The following is a 15,786-nucleotide window of genomic DNA, read 5'->3' as shown; positions in this document are numbered from 1 at the left end:
GTGGAGTATACAACTATGTGGAGGGATGGAGTAGGGTGCTCCAGAGGAGACTAGCTTGTGTTCATGATGGAATCCCACAGGGGGTAATGCCTAGCTTGCCCTTGTCTTCTTGACTCCCCTCATTAAAGTTGGTAGAAAAAGCCCTAAATTGTGTTGTGAATACTATGGATTCAGGAGTGTTTTTTCCCTTGGTGTGTGTTTTCTTTCCTCAGATTGGGAAGGATCGGTCACTGAACTTTGACCCCTGCTGCCTGAGCTACTTTACTAAAGGGGAGTACATTTTGCTGGGAGGGTCAGACAAGCAAGTATCCCTTTTCACCAAGGATGGAGTGCGGCTTGGGACTGTTGGGGAGCAGAACTCCTGGGTGTGGACGTGTAAAGTGAAACCTGACTCCAACTATGTGGTAAGGAGGGGAAGTTCATTCTGTTGGGCCATTGTCTGAGCAGGCACAGACATCAGCCATGTGTAACCAGTCAGATGATTGACATTTGTTCCTGGCAACTGGGAGGGTGGACTCTCCACAGAGAGCTAGGAATTAACAGCTCTCTTTCCCTGCAGGTGGTAGGCTGCCAAGATGGCACCATTTCCTTCTACCAGCTTATTTTCAGTACTGTCCATGGGCTCTACAAGGACCGGTATGCTTACAGGGATAGCATGACTGATGTCATCGTGCAGCACCTGATCACAGAGCAGAAAGGTAAAAGGCAGGTATGGCCCCTCTGCCCTCCAACCTTTGGGAGGAGGGGTAGGTTGAGAGGGCTACTGATAGGGCAAGTGAAATGAGAGGGAATGGTCCTCCTCATCTTTCAGAAACTTGTTGGACCACTGGTGTTTGCTTTTTTAAAATTTTTTTTATTTTTTGGAGGGTAAGGGGAGAATATAGAGGTCTTTGAGAATCTAAGGAGAGCAATAAACCCTCTCTTCAAAAAAAAAGGTAGGGGGAGGCAAAGGCTCACATAATTTTGCAGCAGGTAATTCTAAGGGGAACATGGACCCTCTGACTAAGGGAGGATAATGTATAGCATTTCAGAGCCAGGGTGGCTGAGCTGCATGGGTCTCTGTGGACCTATATCCTCTCTGGTATGGATACTGGAGGGCTTCTTTCTCGGCTTCATCTTCATCTTCATCTCCACTTGCCTCCTGATGGGTCCCTACCCCAGGGGTAAGCAGGGACAGTAACCACAAATTTAGTCAGAAGATTCAAGTTCTAGGCCTAGCACAGTCAGTCTGAACCTCAGTTTCATCCACTATCCACTTAAGTTGCCATGCTGGTTCAATGGGCTAAGGATCCACTTATTTCAAGAGTAATTATACACAGATGTACCAGCCACAGCCTCCTGCCCAGTGCCTGTGTGTAGGGATACACATTGAGGGTTGTCTTAGAGATTCAGCTGGCATCCTTTTGTTCTCATCTGGGAGCACCTCTGGTTGAAGATTCCAATTGTGCTGGTGAAGGTATAGCCACTTGGGCAGCTCCCCAGCTTCTCTTCTGGGGACATTTCCTCCATCTGGTCTGCAGTTAGAGTGTGAGAGCCTAGTATATACCAGAAACTACATGCAGTTCCATATTGTCAAGGGTGGTGGGTGGGGAGTAGCTACAGGCATGGGTGGTCATCCAGATGGACGTCTGATCATCAGGGGCAATATATTAATGCTGGCAGAGGAGTTTAAACTTAAATTCAGCAAGTGAGGGTAGCACTAAAAATTTTACTTTCCATACTCAGTTTTAAGCTTTGGGCCACAAAGATTGTATATGATTTTGGATCCCAATGTTTAGTAGAGCTGATTGTACGTATTAGACATTCTGCAAAGATTTTTTGATGAGAGTGTCTCCTTTAATTGCCAGTAACATTAAGTAAATGATAGCTTTTAATTTTTCTGCCTTCTACCTTACTTAATAATCTCTTGCTAGAGCTGGATTTTTTTCCTTTGACAGTTCGGATTAAATGCAAAGAGCTTGTCAAGAAGATTGCCATCTACAAAAATCGATTAGCTATCCAACTGCCAGAGAAAATCCTCATCTATGAGTTGTATTCAGACGACTCATCAGATATGCATTACCGGGTGAAGGAGAAGATCATCAAGAAGTTTGAATGCAACCTCCTGGTGGTGTGTGCCGATCACATCATCCTCTGCCAGGTAGGCAGCAGGTTGGAGGGGTCGGGCTTAATCCTCTTCATGTTTCCTCCAAGAGTAGGTTACCCAAATCATGGGTTTAAAAATTGAGCACCAAGAAACAAGTCTCTTTCCATCAAATTCAGTAGCTGTTCATTGCTTTAATTGTATTGACATCTAGAGGAGTTAGACTCTACTAGAAGGTCATGGACCATACCTGGAGAATAACTTTTGGTATTGCAAGGTACTTTATTATCCTATAATTATACATGTTTGAATGACTTAAAGCATAAATTGATGGAAATGAAGGTCATTTTTTTTTTTTTGGTGAACATACACACGTAAAAATTTATGATATCTTTCTTGTTAAACAACAAAAAATATATAATAACTCAAAAATAGTAAAGGAAGTTTTACTTTCTGAAAGATTTTTTTTCACAGAAAAAAATTTCTCAACTTAGAGCTTCCTACAAAATGTCAAGGGCAATGTCAAGAGAAGTTTGGAAATACTTTGAGGGAAGGCCAGCCTGGCATCTTTCTTGAAAGTAGTGGTTGATCTAGGTTCACAAAAGTAGGACTATTGAAAGTGATAAAGTGGAAGAAATCCTTTAGAAATCACTATATGTAAAATGCAATTAAAATCTCCCTGAAAGTCTAGAACTCAAGCAATTTAGAGGTATCACAAGTTACAGATGTGACAAAAAAGTGTGCTTTTGGATGCTACCTCTGTGGCTTCCCAGAGGTCTGCACAGAAGATGTGAAGCTAAGCTGTGCTTTGTGGTGAGGACTTATGTGAAGGATTAATGAACAATGCCAATCAGGGGGACTAGATGGGGTTCAATAGACAATGAATGTGCAGGTATTTTTCATCCCTCACATGCAGGAAGACCTCCTTGGCAGCTCTGGGAACACTTACCCTGTTAAATATCCATGCAGAACTAGGTTTGCTTTCTAGGAGAAACGGCTACAGTGCTTATCCTTCAGTGGAGTGAAGGAGCGGGAGTGGCAGATGGAGTCTCTCATTCGCTACATCAAGGTGATTGGTGGCCCTCCCGGAAGGGAAGGTCTGTTAGTAGGCCTGAAGAATGGACAGGTGAGTGCTCCCGTATGTCTCCCATTAGGCTGATTATCTGTATACAATATAGGGACCAGACTCATTATGACCCCAAGGTGGTTTCCTGGGGACAGGAAAAGAGCTTCCCACCCCACATTCACTGTAGGCACATTGGAGGGCAGCCCAGAATTTTATTTTTTGAGGACAGCTTCAAGCCGAAGATGCAGTGGACTTTAGACTTAGAGCATGCTGCATTCTGGCAGGGTTGGCACTGTGGCTTTTGGGCTGCCTATAGTGTGGATCAGTGAGTTTAAGGCACCCAGAAGATGGGATGTTTTTCAGAGATACAGTTTCAGTGGCTTGCTAGGGAGGGAGGCAGAGCTTATTCTTAGGTCACATCCCTATTAGGGCAATGAATGGATTAAGGCAATGTGTTCTAGCTTGTGTTTTAGAAGGTGCTGGTCCTCAGGCTATTACTAGGTGTTTTAAGAAAAATGGGCCCTTTGCTCATATAGATGTGAAAAATCTAGGTTATACAAAGTTAAACAGATTTGTGTATGTGTTCTTTGCTCAAAATAAGAAAAGTTCTAAGTGGGCTTCATGGAAATATGAAAGTGAAAATATAACTGCATTAGCCTGAGAGCCAAGCTGTCTAGCAGATGGCTTATGGCTAAAGCTTATCAGGCCTTTCCTGGGGACAGAAGTCATGGAGTATGAAATTAGTGGGGGCTGCAGGATAGCAATACCAAAGGGATGGAAAGTCTGTATCTTTCTCATTGTCCGCTGTCACTTCCAGTGTGAGGCTTGAGAACATGGACTTTGGGGACAGGTCGACCTGCAGTCATGTTAGTGCTTAGCTACTCACTAGCTGTGTGACCCTGGGCAGGTCACTTTGCCTTTCTGAGGCTCAGGTTTTACAAATGAGGATAATATCTTATGTTTCAGAGGGCTGTCAGAAATAGTCAAGAACTGATAGCTGTCATCATCCTTCTCATCATCATCATTATTTTGCTATGGTTATACCAGATGTCTTATCAGCGTTTAAAGTAGCCTCTTCTTATGTTAGTTTGTGACTCATATCTCACTAGATGGTGTCTCCTAATCCCACAGCTTGGGTAATGTTGTTAACAAATCCCCAGTCAAGCAGGCATTCAAGTGAATTTGTCACATCTTGGGCCGATCATTACTTTGGCAACCTCTGATGAACCACATTTCTGGTCTCCTAAGGATAAGCCCCTGCTCCCATTCTTTTGATAAGTCCTTTTCTCTGCATGGAGCCTCTGTTGAAGTTAGTGGGAGTTGTTCTTATAGAACACATGGGATTCCAACAGCCTGGTGCAGTCCTAGGGACTTGTTGCCATGGTGACTCACACTTTTTTTTTCCTCTGAAATTTCACCAGATCCTGAAGATCTTTGTGGACAATCTCTTTGCCATTGTCCTGCTAAAGCAAGCCACAGCCGTGCGCTGCTTGGACATGAGCGCTTCCCGTAACAAGCTGGCTGTGGTGGATGAAAATGACACATGCCTGGTGTATGACATCCACACCAAGGAGCTGCTTTTTCAGGTGAAATCCCAGAGAGTTTCTAGGACGTAGTCCTTTGACGCCTCCTCTATTTCCCAGTCCCTGCAGGAGGCACTCACCCTCTGGTTCCCAGGCAGGTCTCTGGGAGGAGCAGTGATGTGTAGGAGTGTAGGCTTTGAACAGGGGCACAGAGCCCAAGAGGTCCCAGGGCACAGCCCACTCCTCCCACACATGAGCTGCAGGAGCTGGGTAAGCCTTTTTGAACTTCGCTTTCCTCATAGGTGAGATGGGCAAGTAACACCTTTCTTCCTGTGAACAGAAAGAAATCTAAGTGGGGCACTTGATAGGCTGTCAGTGCATTGGTTAATGTGAGGATGATTCTTTTGAAAAAGTACTTCCTGCCAGTTGGAGGTCTGCCTGTATCTGTAAGTGACCTAAGACACAGTAAAGAAATAGAACCAGTTTTGTCATCTAAAAGAAGGGAAAGGACGAGGGGAAGCCCACTCTTCTAGTTGTTTCACAAGGATGCTCTCAGAGCCAACAGAATGTGAACTGTTTTAGGAGATAAGCATTGTTTACACACTGTTTGGTCCTATGTCTGGTAGAAGTGTGTCACTGGAGAAGAGAGCCCAAAGGCTTTATGCCCAGCTCCTGGCTGGCTTTCTGCCATACTCAGTGCCATTCTTTGCCTCTTTAGGATTTTTGTAAGAGGTCAGGGCCCATTTGGCAGAAGCAAGCTCCCCCACTGAAGTTGAAACTTCCCCTGTCTGGCTTCCTCAACCACAACAGGTCTCCCAGTTTTAATGGGTAGATCAAGATACCCTTCTCAGGGCTCCTCTTTGTCCTTGGGAGCAGAATTAGCAGGGCAGAGGGATGCTGGAGGGTAGGGAGCTGCCTCGGTCAGTTGGAAGGGGCTACCTGGCTAATGCTAGCCTAAGCTAACTCTAGTAAATAACAGCTTGCTTACACTCTGTCAGGGCAGAGGGCTTAAGGGGGAAACAAGAGTACAGGTTTTGTCTTTAGACAGACCTGGGCTCCAGTTCTGCCCTCACCACTTACTGTGTGATACCCAGCAAGTCAGTACAGTTCTCTGAGCCTAAATTTTTCTTCACTTCTGAAATGGAACTAGTAAATGCCCCCTCACAGAATGCTATAGGACAGAATAATGTACCACAGTACCTAGCTCAGTGCCTGGTACAAAACAGGGCCTGAACTGTTAACTTCTTGCAGCCTCACAGCCACCTCCTGTAGGTGGGTTAGCAGGCCCCCAGTTGTGAATCTGTGCCTGAGCCTAGAACCACATAGGAATGGAAGGGCATGTGTCCTTCCCCATTCCCACTGAGGGTTCTGTCATAGGCTAGGGAAGGTGATTCTCAGACTTTGCCAGGAGACATAAACATTCCCAGCTGTCTTTTTCTTCTCTCTGCTGCTCCTGCCCTCTGCAAATGAAAACAGCTATATTGTTTTTTCTCATTATAAAAGCAATCCAGGCTCATTATAAAAGATTCAGACATTGTAAAAGATTCTAGGCAGAAAGGTATGAACACCTGCTGGTCCCTGGGGTTCCAGAGCTAAGCAGAAAACTTTGAAAGAAGGTAGGGGGAAGGAGGTGCCTCCCAGGGTGACTGTATTTCTACAGTGTGAGAATTTAAAATGCAGAGATAATGCATTATTTTCTAATATAAAAATAACACTTTTTTTCTTATTATTAAAAAAAAATAGATGTTCATGACCAAAAGAAATTTCAGGCAAAAAAAAAAAACCTAAAAAATAAAAAGCATCCACAATTCCACCCACCCCTAAACAATCACTGTTAATTTTTTGGAACATATCCCTTTAAATCTTCTATACATAGTTGTGTATACCCTCATTTTCTCACTAAAAATTAATATTTGGGATAATAATTTTTTTGAAAGTAATGTTTATTAAAAACATTTCTAACATAAACAAGTGCATAGAGGATTTTGCCTCTGTGCTTCTATCCTTTTCTTCTAGTTCCCATTTCCTCGCTTCCCCCCTCCCACTGTTAGCGATTTAGTGTGATTCAGGCTTTAGAGAGAGTGCTTGACTGAGTGCAGGAATGATATCAAAAGCCAGGGGGTTGTCACAGGGTCCTCACTATCCCTGTCCCTTAGGAACCAAATGCTAACAGCGTGGCCTGGAATACCCAGTGTGAGGACATGCTCTGCTTCTCAGGAGGAGGCTACCTCAACATCAAAGCCAGCACCTTCCCCGTGCACCAGCAGAAGCTACAGGGCTTTGTGGTGGGCTACAATGGCTCCAAGATCTTCTGCCTCCATGTCTTCTCCATGTCGGCTGTGGAGGTGCCACAGGTAACCGGGGCACTTGTCAGCTCTCAGCAGTGAGTGGCAGGGCAAGACCAGGAAAGCCAGGCCCCTCACAGATGCATTGGGTTGGGGGATGGATGGTGAGGGGAGAGGGAAGAGAGGTGAATTGCAGCTATGATGTCATGGAAGGTACTCTGGACTAGAACCTGAAACCCTGTGTCCACCCTGTACAACTTGTATGTTTTTGGCCAAACAGCTCCACCTCACTGAGCCTCCATTTCTTTCTGATCCCCCTTTCCTGGTTGGGACAGGGAGGGTATTCAGGGTTGTCTGTCTTCAGAGTGTGTTTCACTGAGAGCTGTGCATGGGGCAGAGTGGAGTAAGCCAGCAAAGCTGGGAGTGTGGCTGGGTGTATGTGCAGGTGCAAGAGCAGGGGTGGTGTGTGTGAGAGAAAGAGGATATGGGTGGGATGGGGAAGGGGCCTGAGGTCTTAGGAACCACAAGTACCTCAAGTAGGAGGCCAGAACAGTAATGGGGGCCTGGAGCCACAAACGGGAGGGCAGAAACATAGATGGGAGGGCAGAGATTAGCAACCCAAGTCAGGGCTGGCCTAGTCCCAGCTGTCCCAGCTGCCTGTCTGCTCCCCAAGTGAATCATTCTCACTGTGGAACTGCCATAAAGTGGAGACAAGCACGAAGGAGAGGCTTAGCCCTCAGAATCCCAACCTCAAGAGGGAATTGGTCTTAAACATTTAGAACATATCCGCCCAGGCCTTTTCTGTATGTATATGTAATATATACAGAATATACAATTACAAGTACACAATTTTATATGAACATTTTAAACAAAAGTGGAATCTACTGTAAATAATTGTTTTGTGATTCTTATCTATAAATATTGCTCCTATAAATGAAACCTGATTTACTGTACTTCCTTTACTGAATGTGGACCACAAACAAGAGAGATTTTTAATCACTGCCCTTTATTGCCATCTTCCAATTTCACCTAACATGTACATATTGCAGACCCATCACTTTGTATGAATTATTGGCTGTCAGCTAGCAGTGTGGCTTTTTCTCTCGGCGGTCTACTGGAAGCATGACTCCACCTCAGTAAATGTACTTCTAGCATTTTAAAAATACTAAGATGACTGTAGATTGACCTATAGTTGTAAGAAATCATACAGAGATCTTTGTACAACTTGCCCAGCTTACCCATTGCTAATAGTATGCAAAACTACAGAACAAATGTTTCACCTGCATAGGTTCTTGTCACTACCGCCACCAACCCATGAGATCTCTGATGTTGGGTTGCCCTTTTATTATAACCACACCCGCCTCCCTGCTGTCCCCACCTCCACATTGTTTTTAATGACTGCTTTTTATCTTATCACATAGATGTTCCACAGCTTACTCAACCGGTACCTTTCATTGGACATTTTCGCTACTTACTGCTTTTTTGCTGTTGTAGATAGCATCTTTCTTGCCAAGTCTTTGTACCTAGCCCACCTTAGCTTCTTGGTGTGAATTCCTTGAAGTGAAATTGTTGGATAAAAGGTTATGTACATTTGAGAGATTTTTAGACATGTTTCTAGATTGCCCTTGAACTTCATTTTTCTGGATGTGGGTGGAGGGCATTTTATTGGGGGGCTTCAGAGAAGGTTCGAAGGGCTGGGAGGACAGTGAGATCCTCTGTCCTCAGCCCAGCCAGGATCTCCCCACCTTCACAGTCATTGAAAGCCTGAGTTGGCTTCTTGTAAAGGCTGGGGCTGGGGTCCACTTTTTCCTCTAAGCTGATGGTACTTTTTATTCATTGTGAAGAAATCATTAGTGCCTGACACAGAGCAGTTATTCAATAAATGTTAGTGGAATTCAGACCTGAGGAAAAAGAAACAGAAAGAAAGAAGGGAGAGAGGTGGGTGGAAGTGGCAGGAGGAGGAGGGGCAAGAACAGCCCTTGCTGGACTGTTTCCTTGTAGTCCTCATCTGCTCCCCATCCCAAACCCATGCACCACATCCACCAGAAATCCGGTCTTCCTTAATCATGCCAAACAGGCTATGCTGATTAAAAGTTTTTCTCCCAAGACTGCCATCCTGACCTCAAAGATAAATGCAGTTTGTTGTTCCTGACTTTGGCAGGCCAAGAGGAGCCAGAGGGGCGGCCTGGGGCTTCCTCTGACAAGCCTTTTACAATTCAGAAGCCAGAGTCCCCGTCCAGTCCCCCCCACCCTCATGGCTTCACCAAGCCCATCCTGCTGATGCAGCAGGGTCAGAACTGCCAAGGGTTAGGAGAGGCAGCCTAAGACAAAGGCTATTTATCTGTTGCCTCTGCCTCCAGCCATCCTGTGGTTTTGGCCTAGAGAGGAGGGAGAAAGCATCAGAACCACTCTGGGGATTTCTGGTTTCCTTTCGAAATTTACATCATCTTGTGCAAGAACTGGTTTGTCAGAGCTGCCAAGTAGGGCGGCAAGCCCTAGTCAGGCTTCTCGGGCGGTTGGTGACTTCATGCTTGGAATGCAACAGTGAGATAAAGTAGAACTCAGAGGGCATTTGTTCAGTTAGGATATTTTTAAAACTCCCACTCTCAGATTGTGCCTCCCAAGCAAGCCCAAATGTTAACCATTCATCATATCCTCGATTCTGATGTGCCTGTCCAAGTCCCCATTCCAGCCTCACAGGGCATTCAGCATGGCAAGAAGTTGTGCAGTTTAGGGAAAAGAACACTGGCTTTGAGTTCTGACTCTGCCGCCTGAACCAGCTGTGATCTTGAGCAACTCCTTTCACTCTTTGGGGACTTACTTCTTTTCTGTGCAGTTAAATAAACCTATCTTTCAGGTTTTGTCTGGCCCAATTCCTACTGTTATTAACCATCGTAAAGCAGTAAACACTACAAAACAGAACTAAATTGGAACTGAGGGTGCTCACTAAAAGAGTTCAGAAAGGAAAGTTCATTATGCATGGGGAGTTTGAGAAAGCTTCCAGGAGATGGTGACACTTGATCTGAGCCCTGAAAGGTCTGGGAAGTCAGAGAGGAGCAGGGAGGTTGTTTGAGACAGGGGAAAGCTAGGGGTAGGAACAAGTCTGGAGAGTTGGGGAGATGCAAGGAGTTGGTACTGAGAAAATACAATGGAGGTACTGAGCATGTCTCTTGTTTGCCTCAGGTATCCTACGAGCTGGTCAGGGCATTTAAACAGAAGTTAATCAGTTTACCCCCCAAAAAAGTACATTCAGCTAGGATGTGGCTGAGCTTAGGCCTGGGTTCTGGCTCAGCTTTTCCCCTGTCCATACCCTGCTATCCCACTAAATAGAGGAAGGGTAGGTGGAATGGTATGGGAGAAAAGATGAGCACTCCGAAGCAGCCACATCTTGCTGTAAGAGGGCAAAATGGCCTAAGAAAGAAGAAGAAATCCTTCAACTCAAAAGCTAAAAAATGAGACAGGAAAGTTCAAAGATAAAGGCCCCGAATGGAGAAAACAGCACTCCCAGCTTCACATTTGGGAACCATTAGCATGAGGTACTGGTTGATTGATCTCTACTGTCTGGGAGAGATTCAGTTCTTCCCTTCAGCACACTGGCCTAAAACAAGGGTAGGGCCTTGGGTTATTCAGGATGGCAGACCCAGATCAGACTTGTTCTCATGTATACGCACATACACATACCCCATACCCAAGTGCCAGGAAAGTGCTCAGAACCCAGAGTCAGCTGACCCCAGGCTCCAGCCCCAGGTCTTCCCTGTGCCACTTCTCAGTCCTCAGACTACAGTCAGGGACTGATAACCTGCCACACAGACCTGTTGGGACAGATCCAAAAGGAGTGTGTCAACCTAAGAAGAGAAGTTACTAGGAACCATTCACAGGTATCACAGTGAGGCAGCCCCATCTGGAAGCAGGAAGGTTCCCAGCTCCAGGGAACTCAGACGGGTGTGCCTTTCCGGGTAACCTGAAGCAAATCACCTAGGTTTCTTGGGTAAGATGGTTTCTCAGCCCTTTGTAAGAGGCCATCCTTAAATTCCTTCCTCACAGTAAGGTTGTTCCTTCCTCCAGCAAACTTAGACTGAGGGCCTGCTGGGGGAGGTTAGTACAACCCCACCACTACCCTCAGGTTGTTCCCATACTTGGGGAGAGGGGCTTTAATTAGAGCACAACTGAGATCTGGATAAAAGGCAGAAAAAACTCAGACTCCTTTCCTTGAGGGGTCAGTGAAGACTTTCCAGAGGAAGTGACATTTTAACAGGGCCTTCAGAGCCCAATAGGTATTTCCCAGAGGGTGAGGAGGAGCAAGGGCATTCTAGACACGGGTGATATCTTGTGGTAAAGCAGACCTGGAGGTGGGGAAAGTTGGTGGTAGAGTGAAGGACAGAACGTTTGTGCTGCTGAACACTATGTTTTGGTTATGAAAGGGGCTTGTGACTGGAAGGCACGTGGTGTGTGTGGCGTGAGAAGAGCACTGATTAATCTTTATGGTGTTTCTCTGTGGGCATTTATAATTGAGTCAGTGACACACATCTGGAGTCAGGCTTTGCGTGAATCTGGTTCTTTCCATTGCTCTGAAAACAATTCTTTCCTTTTGATGAAATCCTGCAGTCTGCTCCGATGTACCAGTACCTGGATAGGAAAATGTTCAAAGAAGCCTACCAGATTGCTTGCTTGGGAGTGACAGACACTGACTGGCGTGAGTTGGCTATGGAAGCTTTAGAAGGATTAGAGTTTGAAACAGCAAAGAAGGTAAGCATCTAGTCAGCCTGAGCTGGAATCTGACCTTTAGAGGGTCCCATGAGGAGGCAAAAGGGACTCCAGGTGACATACGAAGAGGCAGACGCATAGTGTAGTGAGCTCTGGAGATAGACTGGCCTGGGTTCAGATGTCAGCTCAGCTACTCCTGAGTCTGGGCCAGTAACTCATTTCTAAGGTTGCTCATTTATAAAATTAGGGTGATGATTGACCCCATCCTTACAAAGTTCTAAGGGTCTAATGTGGTAATGTCTATAAAGCCTGATACAGGAGAAACATCTGATAGTATCTAGCTGTCACCCTTATTAGCTGTCATTAGGTAGAGCACCTAGCTGAAAGCATGGCGTATAATAGGGATGCAATAAAGGGTAGCTTTTATTATTGGTATGAGCACTTACTGGTATTAGCCATTTATTACACAGTGCTGTTTTTCTTTGTACCCTGCTAGGTATGATCAAAGAGATGGTCGAGCTCTCTGATTCTGACAGCAGTGTCACTCCCCACATACCTTCATGGCTTCGATCATGGTGTCATTTCCTGGCCAGTATATTAAAACTACAGAAAGGCTGACAACATTGGACCCCTTGCCACACATCAGAAAAAGCCCAGCTCTTAGTTGGGTTTTCATCTAGAACCTGAGGTGGAGGAAAGGAATGGCCTTCAACTCTCTTTTCTCTACTTTTCCCTTCTCTCTTTATCTCCCAGAGCCAGTTGATCATAGACTCTTTTGCTTATATTACTGAGCATGCAGGGAAGGAATTGCAGGGGTATGTGATGCCCACCCTATGCTAGGTCAAGACTTTAGGCATGAGAGAGAAACCAAGGCCAGATACCAGCTCTTCTGTATATGGGCTGGATGACCCCATGCCAGCCACTTCTCTTATAGACTCCATCCTCCCATGTCTGCAGTGGGGATGATGAAAATGCTAACTGCCTTGTCTTCCTGACACAGGGTCATTAAGCTTAACTACCACATTGTAAAAGGGCTTCCAGAACTAGCAATGGTTATACAAATGCTAGCTGTTATTAAAACAAGTAAAATTGCTGTCATTTAATTATATTCTTATGTCAACTACGCATCAGAAAACTGGTCATAGAGGAGGGCTGTAAGAATTCAGAGGTGGGAGGAAGCATTCTAGGGAGGGAGCTTCCCTCTCCTGCCCCCTCCCCTACCAAAATGTCAGGAGGAATGAAGAATAACAAAGTATTTCTTGACTACGTTTTATTTGTTTTCAGCCTGGAATGAAATTTAAAGTCTTCCTTAGAGATTGTCATGTCCTCACACCCAAGAACTAAACACCTATCTGAGCTTATTTCAGCCAGCATGGGGTTGACTACTCAGCAAATGCTTGAATGGATCAAAACTGGAATAACCCTTCATTTGTTTAACACTAATTCGCAGAATGTATTCCCCAAACACTCCCTGAGAATAGAAATTATTGTATTAAAGCCACAAGATTTTGACCATAGACTAGAGCTTGATTATTTTATCCAAATTCCAAATCCCCAGCCTTTCTTTTTCTGCTTTGCCAAGTCACTCAGGCACACGAGAGGTAGAGTGGTTCCAACAATAAACTGGTGTTCCCACTAGATGGCAGGAGAGCGCTGCTTAGCGCCCAGGATGGCCATGGTGAGCCGAACTGCAGATGCTTCCCTGTTCCCACACTTCCCTCTGCTGAGGTTATTCGTGGGCCTCTTGACTCTGACCACGCTGACCAGGGCACCCCTGACTCTGCAGAATGTGTGAGGGTCGAAGGAACTCAGAAACAGATTTCTTAAAGTGTTAAATCCTAGAATCCTAGCAGAGCAGAACTAGAAAGAACTTGGAGAAGGCATAGCTAGTTTGCCCCTTTCCATAAGGCAGACATCGGGAGCCTAGGGACAGGGAAGAAATAGGTTCAGGGGTCCTTAGTTGGAAAATCTCAGAGCTAGGAATGACACCTGGAATGCTCCTTTCCTCTTTGCCCCTTTGCCAGATATTCCAGGTTTCCCCTTTCCTTTTGCTTTAAGGAAGCCCAGATCTAGAAAATAGCTTATAAGACCTCCATCAGGGAACACAAGTACTCTTGGCCTTCCTTTGCTCATGTGATGCCTACCTTACCCTTTCAAAATCCCTCTTCAGGAATACCCATTTGCCCGTTCCTACTCTGTGATGCTCTTCTTAATCTGGCTTCTGCCACTACCTGTGCTCAGAGAGTGAATTGGTGTTCTTGGGGTATCTAGTTCATACTCTTAGCTCATGGAGATTCAGTGATCTGTTTAATCTATCTGCCTCCCCTTTGAGAACATGGACCCCTGAATGGGGCGGGGGATAGGTCATATTCACCTCTGGATCCCCAGTCCCTGACAGGATGGCTGCTCTGCAGCATGAACCATTGGGTTCATCTGTGAATTGGGTCATCTGTGAGGTAGCCGGAGGCCAGATGACCTGCTCATTTCCTCAAGTCTTTTGGGGATGGGGGATGGGGATGTCATGCAGCAATGTAGAGGCTGCAAGTGGCCAGGGTGGTTCTTCAACATTTCATATTCAGGGACTCCTAGACCTGCTGCTTCCTTTAGGTGTGTGTCAGCCCATTTCAAATAGGACATTGTAAAGCAGCACACCTGGGTAGAAACATTGACAGCAAAGCCACGTGAAGATCAGCCTGACATTGTGGGTTTTATTCCTCTAAACCCCTTGCAGAGTTAGAAAGCACCAAAGGAGATTTAACTAACACCAATCTTCCTGAGAAAGGCTGCCTAGAAACTTCTAGCAGCCCATGGGTTAAAGTCTTTAGCTTTACTGTGAGTCCAAGGCAAGAGCCACACTTTTAAGATTTACGTAAGAGTTTGCCTTCCAGGGACGTGGAGTGATTTATTCCCTAACCTCCCCCTCCCTTCCAGAAACCATCTTTATTCCTTCTCAGCTTTCCCCTCCTCCTCTTCCTCTGTGCTGGTACTGTGGGCTCTTGGTGCCTTGTTTTTATGCACTGTTGGTAAGCATAGCTGTCTCCTGCTTTCCGTCCCAGTCACCAAGATGTATAGCAGTCTCTGCTCAGTCAGTACATCTTCCCCACTCCCACTCTGATGACACTGCCTCAGAGCATCAGACTGCCCTGTTTTTCTCTTTTGCATAGAGAGTGCTCCAAGCAGGCCACATCATAGACTACAGTATCATAGTTTTGTTTTACCTAATCCCAAAGTGATTGATGCAACCAGGACTTCTTTGCTATTCTTTGTGTGGACTAATCCCAGGGATAAAGCCGTGCCTCACTGGGTGGTATAACCCTCCTGAACACATGGCGATTAATCAATGCTTGCTTCTTTTCCCTCTTTACTGGCTTACTTTCTAAAGCTTGACTTCCCACCCCCAGCCAATCACCCACTTTTGAAGCCCAGAAAGCAGCTGACTTCATTCTTTTATTTCTTCCCCTGTAGGCCTTCACCAGAGTACAAGACCTCCGATATTTAGAGCTCATCAACAGCATTGAGGTAAAAGACAAAATGTTGTTCTTTCTCAAGAAAGCGCAGACTCACTATCAGTGGCTTATAGGGAGCTCTTCTAGCACATGAGAGCCTTGAAGGCATATAACTAGAGCGCACTGGAGTCTGGGCATTTGGGCCACAGCCTTGCTCTGGGGATACAAAATGCTGTGGGTCAGGGAGATAGCACATGGAAGCAAGGAGTGCAGTTTGTCACTTGGTAGTGGGGCGGGCGAGGCAGTTGGGTCCCTAATTTCTCCGAGTTTTGTTTTCTATCTGAAATGGGTCGATTTCCCAGGGTTGCTGAGAGGACTAAATCAACAACTGGTTTTCACACCTGCAGTGGTTTTTAGGTGGTTACCATCCTCTAGGGCTCTAACAATATGCCAGTGTAGGAAGCATTTCCCAAATGCACATGATCTGCTCCCTGCCCACGGCAGTGGGACCTGGGGAGGGCGCATGTGGACTGGAGTGGGCTAAAGAGGCTGGCTCTGTGAGCACCATTTGCTAGGTAACTGTAGACAATACTCTTAATTCCTGTGACTGTCTGTAAAAAGGCGTACATATTTTTTCTCCTGAGCAGATTTATTGTGAGGCTAAGAGAATGTGAGATAC

The 15,786-nt window shown here is 45.6% G+C and overlaps 1 protein-coding gene across 3 annotated transcripts in view; it reads left to right on the top strand.

The window, feature by feature from the left end:
• Positions 1-15,786, top strand: part of IFT122 (intraflagellar transport 122) — a 71,395-nt gene that overhangs the window by 30,027 nt on the left and 25,582 nt on the right. For all 3 annotated transcript variants that reach the window (XM_047744086.1, XM_047744078.1, XM_047744094.1), the window contains 8 exons: positions 213-404; positions 560-698; positions 1,938-2,140; positions 3,072-3,209; positions 4,571-4,735; positions 6,829-7,026; positions 11,563-11,703; positions 15,127-15,180. In XM_047744086.1, coding sequence (XP_047600042.1) covers positions 213-404; positions 560-698; positions 1,938-2,140; positions 3,072-3,209; positions 4,571-4,735; positions 6,829-7,026; positions 11,563-11,703; positions 15,127-15,180 — 1,230 coding nt within the window. The remainder of the gene's footprint in view (positions 1-212; positions 405-559; positions 699-1,937; positions 2,141-3,071; positions 3,210-4,570; positions 4,736-6,828; positions 7,027-11,562; positions 11,704-15,126; positions 15,181-15,786) is intronic.

This window comes from Lutra lutra, chromosome 1 (genome assembly GCF_902655055.1).
Source record: "Lutra lutra chromosome 1, mLutLut1.2, whole genome shotgun sequence".
Taxonomy (NCBI): domain Eukaryota; kingdom Metazoa; phylum Chordata; class Mammalia; order Carnivora; family Mustelidae; genus Lutra; species Lutra lutra.
This window is presented reverse-complemented; position numbering and strand designations above follow the sequence as displayed.